Source organism: Rhinolophus hipposideros (genome assembly GCF_964194185.1).
Source record: "Rhinolophus hipposideros genome assembly, chromosome: 16".
Classification (NCBI taxonomy): domain Eukaryota; kingdom Metazoa; phylum Chordata; class Mammalia; order Chiroptera; family Rhinolophidae; genus Rhinolophus; species Rhinolophus hipposideros.
The window spans coordinates 56,324,786-56,343,755 of NC_138062.1; the positions used below are offsets into that span (position 1 = coordinate 56,324,786).

An 18,970-nucleotide genomic window follows, 5' to 3' on the forward strand; every position below is an offset into this window, starting at 1 on the left:
AATTGAGCCTTCTAAGTTGTAGGACTGGTTTCACTTATTTCCTTTTGACTCTTCATAGCGTTGTTGAATTCAAGATGGAAGAGAGCATGAAAAAAGCTGCTGAAGTTCTAAACAAGCATAGTCTGAGTGGAAGACCACTGAAAGTCAAAGAAGTAAGCTCTTGAAACCCTGTGGATATCGTTTGTAATTGTCGAGTTGTCCTATTCGGAGTTAGGAAAAGACAAAAATAGTCCTGGACTGCGTTTTACAGTGCAGACTAACCTGTTCTTGATGAAGAGGGTCATCACAGGCTTCAGTAGTCATCCTGTAAGAATGAGCACTCCCTGAGCCACTGCCACCTGCCTTCCTAATGTCTGATCGGTCTGTGACCACCCTGCCTCGATTTTCTCAGAGGCACTCATACTGAGCCTGTGGTTTTCTGTTGGTTTTTTTAGTGGGTTCTACATGTACAGTTTTACCCAGTTTGACCCCTATGCTTGCCCCTCCTTTTTTGTTTGTTTGTTTGAGTTTGTCATTACTCAAATCCTCTTTTTATATCTAATCCAAATCTCAAATACCTTCTCTTTTTCCAGGAAGGGGGAGGTTGTTTTGACGATTCACTCCCTCCTTGACTTATTTTTACTTCTTGGAGGAAAATCAGTATATTCAGAGCTCAGAGTGGAAAGTGTGGTAGGGTTTAAGGTCTCTGGTATGTTGAAGATGATACACGAGAGGGCAGAGAGTTTAAGCATAGTGTCAGTACCAGTGCTTCACAGACCTGTCGAGACTTTACACAGGAGTCAGATGCCTGAAAAACATGAAGGATGCAGAGCACCGTGGTGATCTAGGACTGTGTTTTCAAACTGAAAAATCACTGATGGGGTTTGCAGGAATTACAGAACCTCCATTGAATTAATAAGATCCAGCTATGCCAAGCCCATGAAGATCTTATTTCAATCTAGAAGCTCTATGTTTTGTCAACTAATGTCCTTCACCCCCCTCCCTTTTTTTACTTAGTTCAATTGAGAGCTAACTCTTACACCCTTTTCTTTCTTCTTCATTCCTTTGGCTGGGATTCTTCCTGGCCTAGTGGTTGAGTTCATTTGAATTTCTTTTTATAGATTTTGAAAAATGCTTTCCAAACAGCCTTTCAATTTCTGAAGTTTTGGGACTATCACTTACTCAGAGCATGGTTTTAGTTGTCTCTGGGTCAGTTAGATGTAACGCTTTTGTGCTTGTTTTAGGATCCTGATGGTGAACATGCCAGGAGAGCAATGCAAAAGGTGATGGCTACGACTGGTGGGATGGGTATGGGACCAGGTGGCCCAGGAATGATTACTATCCCACCCAGTATCCTAAATAACCCTAACATCCCAAATGAGATTATCCATGCATTACAGGCTGGAAGACTTGGAAGCACAGTCTTTGTAGCAAATGTAAGTAAAATGAAACAGTTTCGTAAGTAGAAAATCAACTTTATGAAACCTCCTTGTCAACCTGTTATAAAAATAGTTCTGCTGTTTGAGAAGAAAAGCTTTAGAGAGGGTTATGTTATCTTTTTGATCTATGTTTAAAAAAGCCGTGGGGTTGGTTGGGCTTTGTTCCTTGATGACCACGCAGTCATAAATCACAGGCTTGACTGGGGTCCCATTGTGTTTACTGCGTTTTGCTGCTGTTTACAAAAGTGGCAGCTGCATACAAAAGTGGCAGCTGCATTCTTCGTGGGTTTATTTAGGTGCAGGGTAAAAAAGTTAGCAGAGATTGTGTACTGACACTTCCCTCTTGTGTCTGGGATAAATGACAATGCCTTTGTCATTTGTAAAGGGAAATATTTTTAAAAGAAAGTGGGTTGGTTGGGGAGGATGATAATAAACCTTAGTTGAGGAAATATATATATATATATATATTTTTTTTAGTGTTAAAAAATAAGCATTAATTTGAAATGCATAAGGTGACTTAAGCTGTTCTTTCAGAGGAAAGAGACAGTAAATAGCAGTTAAGGCCAGATTTCATCCTATTTGAAAAATTCCACTGTAGTCGATAAGTTTTTGTGACATATTACCTTCTAATGCTTATTTCCAACCAAGGCATGTTGTGTTCATGTAATAAAAATATTGTTGTTCTTAAGATGTCTGCATTGAGATTTTTCTTCCCTGTCTCTTGATTAGCTGGATTATAAAGTTGGCTGGAAGAAACTGAAGGAAGTTTTTAGTATGGCTGGTGTGGTGGTCCGAGCAGACATTCTAGAAGATAAAGATGGGAAAAGTCGTGGAATAGGCACTGTTACTTTTGAACAGTCCATTGAAGCTGTGCAAGCTATATGTATCCTTTTATTGGAATTCAACTCTTGGTGAATGGTTTGGCCTAAATGTTGTATTATTAATATACGTATGTGTGGGGAAGTGGTTTCCTTGTGTATTACTATTTCCTGAGTGACTAGAGGGAAAACATTACTGTGGAATTTGAAAGTTCTCTAGGATGGAATTAATTCAGTCTTGTGTAGGCACCGTGTTTCCCCGAAAATAAGATCAGGTCTTATATTAAGATTTGCTCCAAAAGATGCATTAGGGCTTATGTTCAGGGGAAAAATCATGCTAAGGCCTATTTTCCGGATAGGTCTTATTTTTGGGGAAACACAGTAGAAGGGCTGATTAGCAAATAGCCACATTCCCACGAGTGACCTTTCCCAGTGTTTTCTTTTTAGAGGATTCTGGTTTGAAGGGGGAAATCCGAAGAATGTGCCACTGTAGAGAAATTTGTTTATTTCTGTTGCGTCCTGCACAACACAAGCCGTGGGAAGGCGAGGGAGGCGGCGAGGGTTAAACTATCATAAAGAGACAGAGACTCAAATATAGTTAAACCACAGAGGACCAAGGGACTCACAGCCTCAAGGGACTGGAGCCCCGAATCGGGTCACCGTGGGTATTTATTGATTTTTCACAATAGAAATCACATGATTAAGGCCAGGGTCTGTGAAACTCTTACACCACACAATAATCCTTCATTCCAAATCCCATAATTGTCCCAAAGCAACTGATGCATACCATCCCCCAAATGACCAAGGTGTGGTGTATACAATCCCTGGGGGAACAAGTCTCACAAGATAAGGTTATTCCATGAGCCAAACAGGAGGGGCGAGATGCTATTGTTCTAATGGATCCATTACACCTGAGGGTATAGGACAACAGTTGAGGCATGCGCCAGCAGCTTCTCAGAAGGAGAGGCAACAGCTACCTCCTAACTTTACATTAGCTCATGGGGGTCCCGTCTGGCTTAGGTTGTTTCTCCCTGAGAAAACTTACCCGTCTTTGACTGCAGACCCTGCTTACAAGGACCAAACATGGAGACTTAGAGTAGCATAAACTCAACCCCAATGAGGGACAATCCCACAGGGTCACCTTTCCCTAAGGAAAGATTGGAGGGGACAGACTGCTAGGTTGCTGTGTGACTACATATTTTGTATATAAGTCTTTTCAGGGCACCCTCTCTCCAGTGGATTGACATCATTCTAGAAGAAACACTTCTCTCTGACCCTAAGGCTGCTTAGCTTACCCTATAGTGACATCTTTGTAGTCACAGTGGAGAATACCACAGAGGAACACAGTCACTAAACTCCGGCAATATTGTCACCAAGTATCTTACCCAGAAAACATTGTACTACTTCAAAAACGGTAGGACAGGGCGGCCGGTTAGCTCAGTTGGTTAGAGCGTGATGCTCGTAACACCAGGATTGCCGGTCCGATCCCCACATGGGCCAGTGACCTGCGCCCTCCACAACTAGATTGAAACAACTACTTGACTTGGAGCTGATGGTTCCTGGAAAAACACACTTGAAATAAAAGTGGGGGGAAAAAAAGGGTAGGATACCTGGCCCATTGGACACGTACAGAAAACTGATGCCAGTGCTCAAGAGGATGGTTTGGCGAGAAGTGTAAGGTGGTGTGAATGAAGCGCCACACTTAAGGAATACGCTGAGGTTTACTTCTCCCCCCCTTGAGCTTTATTTATTGTTCCTTTTCTGCTGAGTAGAAACACGTACTACTTGAAAGTGTCATGAGGAATCAAAATTGCTCATAAATTCACCACTTAGGGGACTGGTAGCAGTTGGGTTATTTTTCTCTTAATGTGTTTCTCTTCTGCTGTGCATGTTTTTAGAATTGTAAGAAATAGCCTTAATTGTAATATCAGCTATGTTTAATGGCCAACTGCTATTTGATAGACCAATGCACGTGAAAATGGTAAGTTAGTAGGGGGATCTCTTTCTCCATAACATAAATACATGGCGTTGTTAAGAGTGGTCACATAGCCATTGTTTATGGATCAGTCTAAGTTAAATAGGGTGCCGTACATTGAGCAAATTTATGACAGAAAGAGCTTTTTGCTGGTGCAGCTTTGCTTCAGATATATTTTTCTTTGCACAGTTGGCTGATTGGCATGGTCAGGAGGTCAGTTGAGTATCCTGCTTGAGCAAGCAATTTCAAAGACTGGTTATATATATGGGTTTCCAATTTTCAACATATTTAGTTAGCATCATATCTGTCGTGAACCTAATTAAGTCTGGTTCAGACAACCTTTAAAGTTCTGTTGAAGCCCTTCAGTGTAAATATCATCCCTGCTGTGGCTCTGCCAAAGATAATGGTTAATATAAGCATGACTGGAATGTGCTGAGGGCAATCTAGTTAGCACATTCAGGAAGAAAAGGACTCTAAAAGAAATTTTAGTTACTTGAAGCATTTGTGTTTTTATTTTTAAAATAGATAATTGCTTCACGTGACAAAAGCATGAAAAAGATAGTGTGAGAGTTGCTTCATGCCCAGGTCCTGCCCATCCCCCGCAGTATATACATGAGTATCTTTAATCCTTCCCCCTTTACACAAAAGGTGGCGAGAATTCTTCCCATATTCCTTTTGATTGTTGTTTGGTATTCTGTGGCAAGGATGTAGCATAATATATCCAACAGTTCTTTGTTGGGGATTGTTTCCATCTTTTCTGTTGCAAACAGTGTTGCCAGGAACACTGAGGTTTATTCACTTTCTCTTTCAGGATGAGAGGGCCTTACCAAAGGGAGATTTTTTCCCTCCTGAACGTCCTCAACAGCTTCCCCGTGAGTATTTCAATTATTATGGCTGAGATTTCGAATTTGTTTATACTAACCAGAAAACTATAATTACCCATGAACCCCGGGCCATGTTATTCTGCAGTTCTCTGGACCACTCTTGAGGGAAAGGTTCAAAGGGTGGTGTTTTGTTTTTGTTTTTTTAATCCCCTATGGATTTTCCCAGCATGGAAGAAGAACAGAGATTCACAACTTCATAAGGATTGTTAGGACTACTTTGCAGTGAGGCAGGCTGCTCAGGATGTAATTGTATTTTGAGGGTGTCCTGGGGAAGAAAGAACTCAAAACCGCAAAGGGAATTAAAGCCAGGCTGCACTTGGGTCCAGAAGAGATTGGGTATCACAGATGGCCCAGCACTTCCACTCCTAAGTATACTCCGAGAGAGCTAATAGCTTACAGCCTCACAGAAACTCATACTCAGATGTTCATAGCAGCATGATGTCAGCTGATGAGAGGATAAAGACAATGTGGTAAATCCATACAATGGGATTTACTCAGCCATAGAAGTAGTGAAGTACCAATACATGTTACGGCATGGATGAGCTTTGATTCCATCTATAGGAAACGTCCAGAACAGGCGAATCCGTAGATAGATTGGTGGTTGCCAGGAGCTGGGGAGAGGGATAAGTGGAGAGTGACTGCTAATGGGAGGGAGTTTCATTTTGGGGTGATGAAAATGTTCTGGAATTAGATGGTGGTGATGGTTGCATAACTGAAATGGGTGAAGCTTACAGTATGTGAAGTACAGCCATCAAGAGCTTTATGTAGTGTTACTTGCAATATCCAGGTGCAAAGCTGCCCTGAGACAGGGAAGGCTAGTTGGTAGGTCACCACGTAGACGGAAAGGGGGCATATCAGTGCCGTCCCAGCACTCCATCTGACAAGCCCACCGGGGCTGGGACCTGCTTGTGCTCTGGTGGGGAGGACTTCTCAGCACGTGAGGCTGTTGGGCACGGCTGTTTGGAGGGCCAGCCAGTGCCTCTGGTCTGGAGCAGTGAATTAAGCCTGTGGCCAAGCCCTGGTTCCTAGCTCCTTTCAAAAGATTAGAAAACTATTTCTTGAGTGCCTTTGCAATTTAGGGTTCTAGAAGCATAATAGAGGCAGATTTTGAAGGGAGGTTGATGGTTAGAAGAATAGGAGATGGCTTACTAGTTGAGAGTTAGTTAACATGATTTAGCGAAGGACCACATTTCCTTGTAATCAGTATGATCAATTAGCAGTGACCACTCAAGTTCACGGTGATGGCTCTTGTTGACTTTCTTGCCTAGAGGAGCCGGGGTGCGGGCTGCTTGGTAACCCTGGCAGGCACACTGGGCCCCAGGGAGCCCATTATCCATGGCTTTTGGTCACAGAGCACATTTCAGAGGGTTGACTTAAAAGTCTTCAGTGCTTTGGGGAGCAGTAACATTGGTGATCTCTTGCTGCTGTTTCTGTGCAATTTAAAAGCAGTGTTGTTAATCAGACTAAATACCTGGGAACAGCTCTCACCTTTTCTTTAATGAACTTTTCCCCCATTTTAAAAAGTCTCGCCGGGTCTTGCTTGAAGCCTCAGACTATGGTCACCCAGCGCATTACAAGTATGTCAACACTGTCTCAGGCCTTATTGGCAATTTGGTACCATTCTATTCTGGCGTCCCTGTTTGTTTGTGGAACATGGAGTTGGGGGTGGACGGGGGTATCCATCGAAGTTTAGGAAGCTTTCTGGGTAGAAGATAGATTCTGTAAATCCACTAGCTTCATTGTTATTAAAACCGCCTGCAACAGAGAGAGTAGCGTATGCTCAGTATATTAATTGGCTGGTATATAACATTGTTTTTTCGTAAGAAAAGTCTTTTGGACTACCATGTTAGGAGGGGTGGGTGGGCATATTTGTGCTGCTTACCACCTGATGAATTGACTTGCTTTTTTTTGGTAAAAAATTTCTCAGTTCACGATTTAGGGAAATAGCTAGACGCTCATGACTTTTATTGTGTGAGTTGTCCATAGTTCTTCTCTGTAACTTTCAAGTGAACTGATTTTTACCTGCCCGTGCTTTATACATGTTACAAACTTCAATGTGTAATTGCATATAAAAAGTTGTGCCTTAAAAGGGAGAGCTCCCAAATGTACCAGTGTTATGAGTAGACCCTGGTTTGTTGGTGGAGGTGGGTAGGTGGGAATGACTGAGAGCTGTGGCACAGTAAATACAGACTCTTTCGCTTTTGAGGGTCAGGTCTATTGTAAGTAAGTGGAATCTGCACTTCTGACTCTCTCTTTTCCTTTCAGATGGACTTGGTGGTATTGGCATGGGGTTAGGACCAGGAGGGCAGCCTATTGATGCCAATCACCTGAATAAAGGCATTGGCATGGGAAACATAGGGCCCGCAGGTGAGAATTACAGTGTGCCTCGATTGGGCATTTCTGGGGAAGTTAAAAGTTATTACAGTTCTATAGTAATGAAAATTACTAGCTGGGATAATTGGACATTGAGTAGTTCAAGTGGACTAAAGACATAATTGGGACAAAAGTCTCTCTTTATTAATCTTTGGTTTATTTTGATAAAGGCAGTATTTTGTATACATATTCCCCGACTTGAATCTTTTTTTTCTAAAGCCATTATACCTTTGCATTTTATCATCCTGAGCTGAGATAGTTGAGCCATCCAAAAAAAGGAGGCAAGCCAGAGAGTTGGTCTTGCTCAAGGTCACACTATCAGTTAGTGACAGAGACTGTAGGTCTCCTGATCATGGGACCACAGCAGTGCCACAGTCTATTACCCAGACCCCCTTGGGCTCAGGGCTGGTGTTGACATAGCTTCAGCGGTAGGGGCATTGATGGATGCAAAAAGACACGGCGCGTTTCATTGCATGACTGCATAGCTGCTGTAGGCCACAGGGCAAATGATGCACAGTGTGGTTTTTGTTCAAGAAGACAAGAAACAGCTAATGAATGAAAGCTTTGACGTGTAGAATAAACTTTAAACTTTGCTGTTTAGCATTTTCATTTCTGTGCAGTGATGCATTTCTATACTATTAAATAATTCATTTTTATGACTTTCTTGAAATCCTTTGAATTCCAAGACGAGTGTCCCTCAGCCCTCCTACTGTCAGTTCTGCATATGTCTTATCTCCTCCCAGTGTAAACTGGGGCTGACCTCAGCGTCCTGGGCCTCGAATGGCTCTGCCAGTCTGACCCGCCCTCACCTCCTCACCTGACACTTAAAGAGGACAGGCTGGTGTGGTGGGGAGGGAAACCTCAGTGTTTTTAACAACTGCTTTTTACTTAGAATTTTATCTTTCAAAGGGATTTTAAAATCCACTTCTGTTCCCTAAGAGTAAGCTTGTAAAAAGTGAATGTTCCCTACTCTGTACCTTGTAAATATATTTCATGTTTAAAACTGTCCGCCTTGATCATTTAATAAAACTGTGGACCCTACAGAATTTTGAGTCACATGGTGATTATTAAAGGCTTAAATGGTTTTCTTGGAATTGATAGTTTGACAGTTGAAGTGGTAGAGGGTCTCCCTTCCCCCCACTTTTTCTTGCCAATTAAAATATATTCATAAATGGATATTTTTTGTTCATTTGCTGGTTTGGAATTTCTTGTGTTTTTTAAGTTCAAACGTTACTGCTTTGACATAATTTAGTTTGCATTGACTTTTTCTTTTTAAGGAATGGGAATGGAAGGCATAGGATTTGGAATAAATAAAATGGGAGGTAAGAAATTTAAAATGAAGTACAAATGTAATCACTTTTAGGTGTGGCTTCTCTTTTTTTTCAACTCTTTCTCTCCTCTTAAATCCTGCATGAAATTCTCACTTTTGTTTCCAAAAAGTTTGAGTCTCGAAATTACCTTTACCTGTCAGTCCTTCCAGTGGGTGTCTTGGCTTTTGGCTCTGGCTTTCTCACTAACTAGCTCTGTGACCTTGGGCAAATCATTCCATCTCTCTGGGCCTCTTTGCTTGTGTAGTCATAGAGGGGATTGGATCAGAGCAGCTTTTTGAGGGTGCTGATTTTTAAACAAGTGCACTAGCATTCTCCCTGCCTCCCCCCCAAATCCTTAAACTTGGTAAGTAAGTTCCTGGCAGAAAATAGAAGATGCCCAAGTGAAACTTGTGAAAACTGTTCTTTTCCTGTTCAGTCTAAGCAGTCTCTTTGGAATGGTGCTGAAATACGACTTCTCTTTCAGGCATGGAGGGACCCTTTGGTGGCGGTATGGAAAACATGGGTCGGTTTGGATCTGGGATGAACATGGGCAGAATAAACGGTAAGACTAGTGTTGCCTTCCTGCTTGCACTTAAACTTACCCTTTGCTGGCTTTTCGCTCTCGGGTGACCTTTAGGCAGCAGACCCATTTTTAATAAACATTTCTCCCCTTTCACTTTTCTACTGAATCAGATGGCTTCGAATTGCCTTAAGTGTTACATGGTAAAATCCCAAGTCTGTATTTTATAAGCTAGACAGGTTCATTCTCTTAGTCACTAAACTCTTAAGATGTCCTGTGTTCTGAATCTTCCTCAGTAATTGTCCAGTAAAAGTTTAAAGCTTTCTTATGTCCTCTAGCACTAGCAAGTATCAGGTAGACATCTGTGGTTATGCTTTGCACACTTTAAAAAGGTCTCCCAAGTGTAAGGGAGTAGTTTCCTTGGAGTTTTTGATGAAGTTCATGTTTCCCCTGGAGTGCTGGACTGTTGAGTTCTTGATCATCTGCTCTGATGACTCTGGAGTTGTAAGCAGAGGCATTCATTTAGCTTTTACATAATGGAAATTTTCGTGTACTGTCGTTCAAATCTTACAACTCCTCCAACCTCTTAACAGAAGCATAGTAATATTATAATGATAACAATGTGTTATTTCACTTAGTCCTTGCAAGATAGCACATGATGTGTAGGTACTGTTATCCCCATTTCATTAGAAACCGAGGCCCAGAGAGTGACTTGCCTCAGGGCACATAGCTAGTAATGGTGGGATACGGGCCCAGGCTGTCTGGCTCCAAAGCCTGCCTCTTACTGTGCTGTGATCCTGCCTTGTAGGATTGCCTCGAGCACTGGTGTCAGCACCTCCTCCCCAGCAGGGCTGTTGAGTGTACCCTGAGTCTGTCTTTCTGGATGTTGGTAGAGTCTTTGACCCCACCTTTGGGAATACGGCTGTAGAAACTTCCCTGGAATGGGAGGTCATTAAGGATTTGGGTTTAAACCTTTCTTTGATGGGAAGAGAGTATAGAGCAAGCAAGAACCTTATTAAGATAGACATCAACTGTCACCTGGAAGGAGATACTCTGCTGAGTAAAGTGCTCTTCTTCAGGGGGTTCCTTGTTCTAGATGATGGGAAAAGATGTAGGAAGGTCCTCTCCGTGAGTTAGGAATGAAGGGACAAAGGTCTGTGTGGCCAGTGTACTCTGAGGCTTGCCCGTGTGAGTGGGATTTATAATAAAAAATGACAGTTGGGGGAAATCTGGCTTGAAAGAGTGTTTACTCAGAGCAGGTGAGTCGTTAGAAAGATTTGGGCTGTTGCCCAAGTGCACTGATGTGATTTGGAAGCAGGTGAGAACTGGGTGGGGGCTGTGCCGGGCCACGTGGACCAAGTCCTTGGTGGCCTGGCAGCTGGAACCCAGTAGGTGCTGTTCTGAGTCTGGTGGTGAAAGGTTCAGAGTGCTTATTCTCATGAAGAGTCACAGTAAAAACGTTAGTTCTGAGATGTCCTGAGATACAGATACTCAGAGTCCTTCTCCATTCTCTACAATAGAGAACAGAGACTTGAGCTGTGTTCTGAGATTTGGGTGGAATCAGCTTCAGAGCCCTTCAGTGCTGGTCTGAGGAAAGTTTTAATCATTGGAAAACTATTGATAAAGGTGATTCAGGTTTAATTTAATGTTTAGTTGATGACCGTAATGCATATATCATGGTTACAGGTGCTGACAACATTAGACTGATAGAAATTAATCAGGTTCTCAGGACCAGTCAACCAGTAGAGGTCAAATCTTGAGAGAATGATGTAAAATATTTTGTAATTAAAACCGTCACATACCAAATAATGACTGATTTGGTGCAATATTTAACAGTGACAATTCTCTCTTGGGGGGAGTACATTGGAGTACACGCAGGGTTCCCTGAACTCAGATGAGTTCTGCTGCCTTGCCAATGTCTGCATCTGACTTTCCTGTCTGAAGAGGGGTGGGTGCTGCTCTGGGATTTCTGTTCTGTCCACCAGACACAGGCTCACACCGTTACCTATATTTCCAGCAGATAGCACGCTACCAACCTAGGGGATTTGGTTGGGTTGATTGAAACTATGAATATGAAGTCCACCATTGCCGACATCTCCTGCATTTCCTTATTAATTCATAATGCTAGCCTGCTTCCGTGTGACTTTTTATTTCATTGAAGGTTAGGGCTAGAATCAGTTTTCTGTAGTTGTGCAATAAAAGGTGTTCATTATATAGCACCTGTTTACCTGGCACTTCTTAGGAACAAGGTTAATAAACTAGACATTTTCAAGGACCTCTCAATATAGGAAGGAGACAAAGTGTGATAACGCATTTTAAGTCTTGCTTTAGGTGAATGTATAAAGAGAGAGGTAGTAATAAGGAGTCATGAAAGGCTTTCTCAAGCTAGCAACATCTGTGACAGGGCTCTTCCCCACAGAAGTTAAGGACTTTATTTTTAAAAGACACTGTAAAAAATAAACACTCCTGTCAGCATAGAAAAAAGTGTTACCCAAACTGCAGTATGTAGACAAAAGCACTCCAGGTATCCTTAGGGAAGTCGTGTTACCCGCGGCACATTTCTATACTCAGATGGCTGTGCTTGTGTATTAGAACATGGCCTTTTGCGTTGGATTTAGGTTCCGACCTTTGCCTTGCCCCTGACCAGGCATGCCACCTTGGTCGAGTTAAGTCATTTGAGCCTCAGTGTCTTTGTAAAGGGGCTGTGGTGGTGAAGGGTAATAGCGGTGTGCAGGCTGGTTGTCGGAGGCCATGACAGCAGAGCAGGGTACGTGGGGTGCCCCAGAAGTGGTGCCTGCTGTTGTTGGTGGTACCTAAGCAGGTGCTCGGGCAGCCTGCCTTTGACTCAGCGTGCACTGCAGCCCCCCTGTTACTGCTTGGTGTGCGATGGTGTGGATGTAATGGAAGTTGTAAGTAAGTCCTTAATGGGCTAAAGGTAGGTTGTTTTCAGGGGTTCACTTGAGGTGACTTTCTTTTTAAGGCATAAAGGACGATGTTGGTTTCCTATAGAAAAACTACACATGCTGACTTGGTGGAGGCTGTTGCGTTACAGTTTTGTATGTCTGAAATGTACTGGTATTCCTGGAAAGGCCTAGGGTAATGTTTTTTTCCACAGAGATGGAGCGTGGCATGGGTGGAGGATTTGAGAGAGACTTTGCCAGAAACGAGATGGGAATGTCTCGAAGCTTTGGAGAGCCCCTTGGCAGAGGAATGGGTAAGAAGGCCCCTTGTGGGCAGGGTCCGCCCCCTGGGGGTGCAGGCTCACCCCGATGTCAAGGTTCTTTCTTAGGCAAAGTCTGGTGGTTTGTCTTAGGCTTTTTAAAAATTGTGTTTTCTCTAGAGCTAGATAAAAACTTCTGGTCCTTGACTTTTTTATTGATCTCCGTAGCGCCACTTTTCAAGTCTTTTCAGATGGCTTCTTTTTTCGTATAGGTGTTTGCTGGCTGTGGGAGTAGGAGCTGCGGCGTTTATGGTGCTGGCTCTGGTCCTGGTAGGAGAGTCAGGGCCCTGCCCGGTGAGGGTTTGACTCTCCTTAGTCCAGGGTGCTGCTCAGTCAGCAAGGCGGTGTCGTGTGCGTGCTGGGTGGTGCCTTTGAAGGAGAGCTTGAGGAGGAGTATTGGGCCTGTCTGAAATGCGGAGAAACTTTTTTTCAGTTTTAGTTAGATTGCGAAGCTGTTTCTTCTTTACTTTTACATGGGTATGTTTCCCGTTTTGAGTTTAGGTTTTTCTGAGACTTTTAGCTTAATTCTCCTTCATTAGTGTGTTGCAAGGAGATAGTCCAATCCTGGGCTATGAGAAGTTTGTTTCTTTCTAAGGCGATTCACCAGAGCTTGGATTCCGCCCCCCAATCTCCACCTGCTTCCCATCCTGTGCAGATAAGAGACTGCTAGGTTACAGCCTCTAGAGTGCTTAGCTTCTGACTTTGTTTTTTTTTTTCTTTCTATCGGGGAAGGGGACAGGACTTTATTGGGGAACAGTGTGTGTTTCCGGGACTTTTCCAAGTCAAGTTGTCCTTTCAGTCTTGTGGAGGGTGCAGCTCAGCTCCAGGTCCAGTCGCCGTTGTTAGTTGCAGGGGGCGCAGCCCACCATCCCTTGCCGGTGGGAGTTGAACTGGCAACCTTGTGGTTGAGAGGATGCGCTCCAACCAACTGAGCCATCTGGTACTGGCCCATGTGGGAATCGAACTGGCAGCCTTCAGCGTTAGGAGCAGAGTTGCAACCAACCGCCTGAGCCACCAGGCAAGCCCTCAGCTTCTGTCTTCATGGGACACCTTGCGCCTGATGTGAGGACTTGAAGCTTTTTGTGTTTAGTTTGTATGAGCTAAGCTTCATGCTTAGAATTTCTGAAGGCCCTAGAAAGAGTCGTCATTCAGCTCATTAGTGAGATGGGATTCTTAGTTCTGCACATTGTCCCAGGACCCCACGTGCTTTGTGTTCTTCCTGAAGATCCAGAACTAGTAGGAACTGTTGCCCTCAGAGTACACAGTGTGGGTGGAGACTTTTTTGTTTAGCCTTTTCTCTGACTGGTTAGAGACCTTGAATGACTTCCTTGCATCTTTTTTTCCTGAATTTACTTGATATGACTTTAACTTTATTCTAGATTGTTCCAAAGCTTTAGAATTTGGGGGTGACTTGATAATCTGTATGTGACTGGGTTAATTAAAAGTTTCTCATTGCCATGACTGGCGTTGTTTTTGTGTCTTAAAATGGTAGAACATTTAAGAAATAATTTAAAATTTATTGTCATTTGGCTGCAAATACCAATTTATGGATACCTATAGTGAGAAGAAAAACGTGGCGCGTGACTGCTCCCACGGGCACTTTTTCCTGCGCTGAGCCCTCAATCCGTTGCCACGCTGGTACCGCTCACCTCTGTGATGAGGCTGCTGGCCTTGTCCCAGTTCCTGCAGTGGCACAGGATCTAGTGAGTTACTTCATGTGGCAAAAGGAAACTCGTCCTGTCCTGGCCTAGAGGAAGACATCATCTGCCCGCCTTGCTCTCTCTTGCTACTTTGGCACCTTCTCTCTGACTGAGACTTGTCTGTTGGTCCTGAAGTCTCCCAAAGTGACCATGGGCAAGAGCAAAGGATTTCTGGATTTCCCTGCTGCTATTTGTCATCAGACCCAAGTTGGTAAAAAGGTCTTTGTACCAAATAAAATATTTGTCAGGGTTTTAGACTAGTTACCTGGATTGGTTTTCCAGATTCTGTTCTTCATCTTATTTTCTGTGTTGTTTACTTGCCAGTTGAATCAGATCCTACTTTTTTATAGTGCTTCCCTACTCAGTGTCCCCTCTCTCCTGTCAAGGCAGTGAATCTTTGCACTTTGTGCAAACAACTACTTGCTGCAGGGACATAGATATGTGGTCCTTGACGTTGAAGGACATGGTGCGGCTGCGAGTTATCTCAAGTCAGCACATCGCAGGGAGCTAGGAAAGGAGCCAGTGGACGTGTTGGGTCCCGGGCCCTTGGCAGCTCTGTGGGCACCACACAAAGGTGAGGGTTTTCTCTGGGTTCAGATTTGAAAAAACACTGCCCTAGCTGGCTAATAGAAGTGTGCTGCTCGGAGAGCAGGAGAGGCTCAAGCTGGACAGGCTTGTGCCGAGATGGTTCAGCATGGGTACCTAGCGGGGGCTGCAGGCAGAGCTCTCAGCGTCAGGTGCAGCGGCTTGGAGGTGAGGGGCTGCCAGGGTGGGAAGAGCAAATTCAAGTTAGGAGTCAGCAGGGAGGCCTGCAAATGCTTATCAAGGCTTTGGCGGGAATGGTTTGTCCTTAAGCACTGTTTTAGGGAAACAAGCCTTGGCCTGGGCCTGGTGGTCAGGCTTATAGGTGTCACGGAAGAATAAGCCCTGCACTGGCTTGTGGGCTGAAGGTCTGTTGCTTCTTGGTCTACTCTCTTACCTCCTTCCATTAGCAGGCAGTTGCAGTGCTAGACTCAGCTGTGGTGGGGTTTAAGCTCTTTGTGGTCATGGTCGTAATACAAGCTGTGCCCTGTGACTGTTGTTCGTGTTGAGTCCACCTCAGGACCAGATACACGGGAGTGGGTACAACGTTCTTCTACGTAATGAGAGACCGAGGAGAGACTTTGAAAAGCTGTCACTAATGTTAGTATTAGACAAGCTCTGAAGAGGTTTGGGTGAACTGTTGACAAGCAAGCAGCAGTGTTTTCCGTTTTGGACAGCTGAGTGCATTGGGTATTTATTTTCCTGAGGCTTCGTGTGTCACTTAGTCACCGTCACCGCCAGCTCTTTCCAGGCGGGGCTGGTAGGCTGAGCTTGCTGAAGGCCTTCTGTGCACGGCGGCTTGGTAACTGGGTCGTGTTCCCAGCACTGCGTGCAGTCGCTGCTGTTTGCACGGTTTGGGATGAAGTGTAGCTACCACTTCAGTTATCTGAGGGATAACGGCGAGGTGTTGATTGGATCTGGGAGGGTGAGTGCAGGCTTTAGTCTGAGTACCGAGGCTCTGGAGCAGCTTTAGAAAAACTGCCGCTGGCCCCGTTCTTGTCTGACTTTCCAAATTCAGTTCATGGATGCACAGTGGCTCCCAGCTCTGCTGGGCGCATTCCCAGGTGGCCCTACCAACTGGGCCTCAGACTACCGAGCGACGTGGGCTCCTTGCGTCATGACTCGTCATCAAGGGCTCTGCTATGGTTTTCCCGGAACGTGATCTTGTCTGTGTGTGTATTTCTCACCCCCTCCCTTTCCTTTTAAGATTTTTAATTAGTAATATTCCTACTCTGGAAGCTGTACTAAACGCATTTCTATTACCATAGAGCAATTTGGCTAATTTTTTTTTCTTCCTGATTTCCTTAGAAATCCTAAGTAATGCACTGAAGAGAGGAGAGATCATTGCAAAGCAGGGAGGAGGTAGGAAACGCTTAGTTTTGCTGTTTTGATTTTTAGAATAGGCTGTTATTACCGGGGATAGTAGAGTGTAGTGGTGAAAAGCATGGGCTCTAAAATAGACTGCCTGGGGTGGGAACCAGCTTCTGCCTGTAGCTGTGTGACGTTTTGGCAAGTTACTGAACGTGAACCTGTTTTTTATACTGTAAAATGGGGATATGATAGTACCTACCTCATAGAGTTACTGCATATAAGTGCTACTGTGTAAGCTGTCAGCCATTGTCATTATTGTAATGTGTCCACATACTTTGGGGGCTTTCTTGTTTTCAGTACTATAAAATTGTAAATTCCTAAAAGTAAATATTTTACTCGATTATAAAAATGTGCCACCTAACATGCAATAAATGCTTACTAAAATATATACATGTACTCATAAAAACTCAGAAAATTATGAGGAAAGTAAATATCTGCCCAGTGTTGAATTCTATAAGGATTTTGGAATATATCCTTTCATTAATAGACTTTTTTAAATGGGTACTTAAAACTAAATGTGCTTTTTTCAGCCCAGTTTGTCCTCATGGCTCTGAGCATTTTAGCATTTCCTTGGTGACTCCCTTGCTGACTCTTTCTGTGATGGGCTGATTCTAGAAATCCTTGTGGGCACCGTTTCTTCCTAATTCTCTGCTGCTATTGGTGTCTGGAACGGGTGGTCAGCCTCATTTCGGATGCTGTGGGGCATGCAATCTCCCCTCTCAGAGTTTCTTACCTTTTTTACAGTTTCTGAGAAATTTCTGATCTGAAGGTCTAATAGTCTTAAAATGGTGCCTGTATTTTGCCACTTGGCATGCTGTTAATTCACCTAAGGAAATAGGCACGGAGAAGGACAGTGACTTGTGCCAGGTCACAATGTTGGTCAGTTATAGAACCAGTTACAGAAACTGCTGAGTTTCCTCTTAAATTTGCATCTTGGACTGGGCTGCAGGCTCAAGTCCCATTTCCAGAGGTAGGTGGTGGTGGTGTGGTGAAGCTGGAGTGAGGGCCCCTCCTGCTCAGCATGTGGAAAAGGAGTGGACGGTGGCCTCATGGGGTCACTGCACCGCTGACCTGCCAGCATATGTCCTGCTGAACTGTGGCAGTGAGGGATGGGTGTCCTCCGCCTCTTCCAGAGTCCACTCGGATGCTGTCGACTCCTTTTCCTCCAATGCCAGCAAAGTTACATACGAGTCAGTTGGCAGTTCCCCTGGAAGGGGCCACCTGTTCCTCTATACGCAGGGTCTATGTTGGTGCTGGTGTTGCTTTTCTGTATCGCTTCTTGATTACGTGGCTATATAATAGCTTCTCTATGCCCTGGAGATGCTAAGGAAATGGCAGTCAGCCTGGCCACCAGCAGGGCATCTTAAAGGGACAAGTTGGGAGAGGATAAAGTGGTGAGTGGCTTTGTATTGTCACCATGTAATCCATTATACCGGGTGATCTGAGGGCGGGATTTTGAGCCTCCCCCTTAAGAGCATTTCTCAGTGTCTGGTGGTGGGGAAACTGCAGACTTCTCAGGAATTGACAGCCCTGGCTCATAAAAGTTGTCACAAATACTAGCACTAGTGACACAGAGAACATTGTTGATACAAGCCCTCCAGGATTGCGTTTTCCCTTTTAATTTTTATTATGGAAATTTCAACCATGGTACAGAAGTAGGAAGAATAATGTACTCACTACCCAGTTTTAACAGCTGTCAACATTGGGGGGGGCACGGTTCTGATGGTAAATTGTTGTGGTTCTCAGTTTCAGAACTGTGGTTGAGCTTGTGAAGTACTCAGGTCACTCTCCTTGCACAGCCCCTGACGTCTGCCTGTGTCTTATGTCCCTGTTTCAGGTGGAGGTGGAGGCAGTGTCCCCGGGATCGAGAGGATGGGCCCTGGCATTGACCGCATTGGGGGTGCTGGCATGGAGCGCATGGGCGCAGGCCTGGGCCACGGCATGGAGCGCGTGGGCTCTGAGATCGAGCGCATGGGCCTGGTCATGGACCGCATGGGCTCCGAGCGCATGGGCTCCGGCATCGAGCGCATGGGCCCACTGGGCCTCGACCACATGGCCTCCAGCATCGAGCGCATGGGCCAGACCATGGAGCGCATCGGGTCTGGCGTGGATCGCATGGGTGCCGGCATGGGCTTTGGCCTCGAGCGCATGGCCGCGCCCATCGACCGTGTGGGCCAGACCATTGAGCGCATGGGCTCTGGTGTGGAGCGCATGGGCCCTGCCATCGAGCGTATGGGCCTGGGCATGGAGCGTATGGTGCCCGCAGGCATGGGGGCTGGCCTAGAGCGCATGGGCCCTGTGATGGATCGCATGGCCACCGGCCTGGAGCGCATGGGCGCCAACAACCTGGAGCGAATGGGCCTGGAGCGCATGGGCGCCAACAGCCTGGAGCGTATGGGCCTGGAGCGCATGGGCGCCAACAGTCTGGAGCGCATGGGTCCTGCCATGGGCCCGGCCCTGGGCGTTGGCATTGAGCGCATGGGCCTGGCTATGGGTGGTGGTGGCGGTGCCAGCTTTGACCGCGCCATCGAAATGGAGCGTGGCAACTTCGGAGGAAGCTTCGCAGGTTCCTTTGGTGGAGCCGGAGGCCATGCTCCCGGGGTGGCCAGGAAGGCCTGCCAGATATTTGTGAGAAACGTAAGTGGCTTTTCGGGAACGCCTCAGTGGTGTTGTGAGGCGTTCGGGGGCGGAGGGTGGGGGGCAGGTCAGAGTCAGAGACGGTGCCCTCAGAAAGGGAGCTGAGCAGCATGCAAGACCACTTTGCTGCTGCCCCCAAAGTTTGGTGCTGGGAGGATGAGG

At 45.2% G+C, this 18,970-nt stretch overlaps 1 protein-coding gene across 16 annotated transcripts in view; it reads left to right on the forward strand.

The window, feature by feature from the left end:
* The window catches only part of HNRNPM (heterogeneous nuclear ribonucleoprotein M), a 154,539-nt gene that overhangs the window by 132,868 nt on the left and 2,701 nt on the right, over nt 1-18,970 (forward strand). For 3 of the 16 annotated variants that reach the window (XM_081076070.1, XM_081076068.1, XM_081076069.1), the window contains 11 exons: nt 59-152; nt 1,224-1,415; nt 2,148-2,301; nt 4,168-4,217; nt 5,023-5,083; nt 7,361-7,462; nt 8,746-8,790; nt 9,263-9,340; nt 12,414-12,512; nt 16,109-16,162; nt 18,009-18,808. In XM_081076070.1, coding sequence (XP_080932196.1) covers nt 75-152; nt 1,224-1,415; nt 2,148-2,301; nt 4,168-4,217; nt 5,023-5,083; nt 7,361-7,462; nt 8,746-8,790; nt 9,263-9,340; nt 12,414-12,512; nt 16,109-16,162; nt 18,009-18,808 — 1,713 coding nt within the window. In that variant the 5' untranslated portion in view covers nt 59-74. The remainder of the gene's footprint in view (nt 1-58; nt 153-1,223; nt 1,416-2,147; nt 2,302-4,167; nt 4,218-5,022; nt 5,084-7,360; nt 7,463-8,745; nt 8,791-9,262; nt 9,341-12,413; nt 12,513-16,108; nt 16,163-18,008; nt 18,809-18,970) is intronic. The other 13 variants (XM_081076075.1, XM_081076081.1, XM_081076074.1 and 10 more) reach the window with 9 other exon arrangements.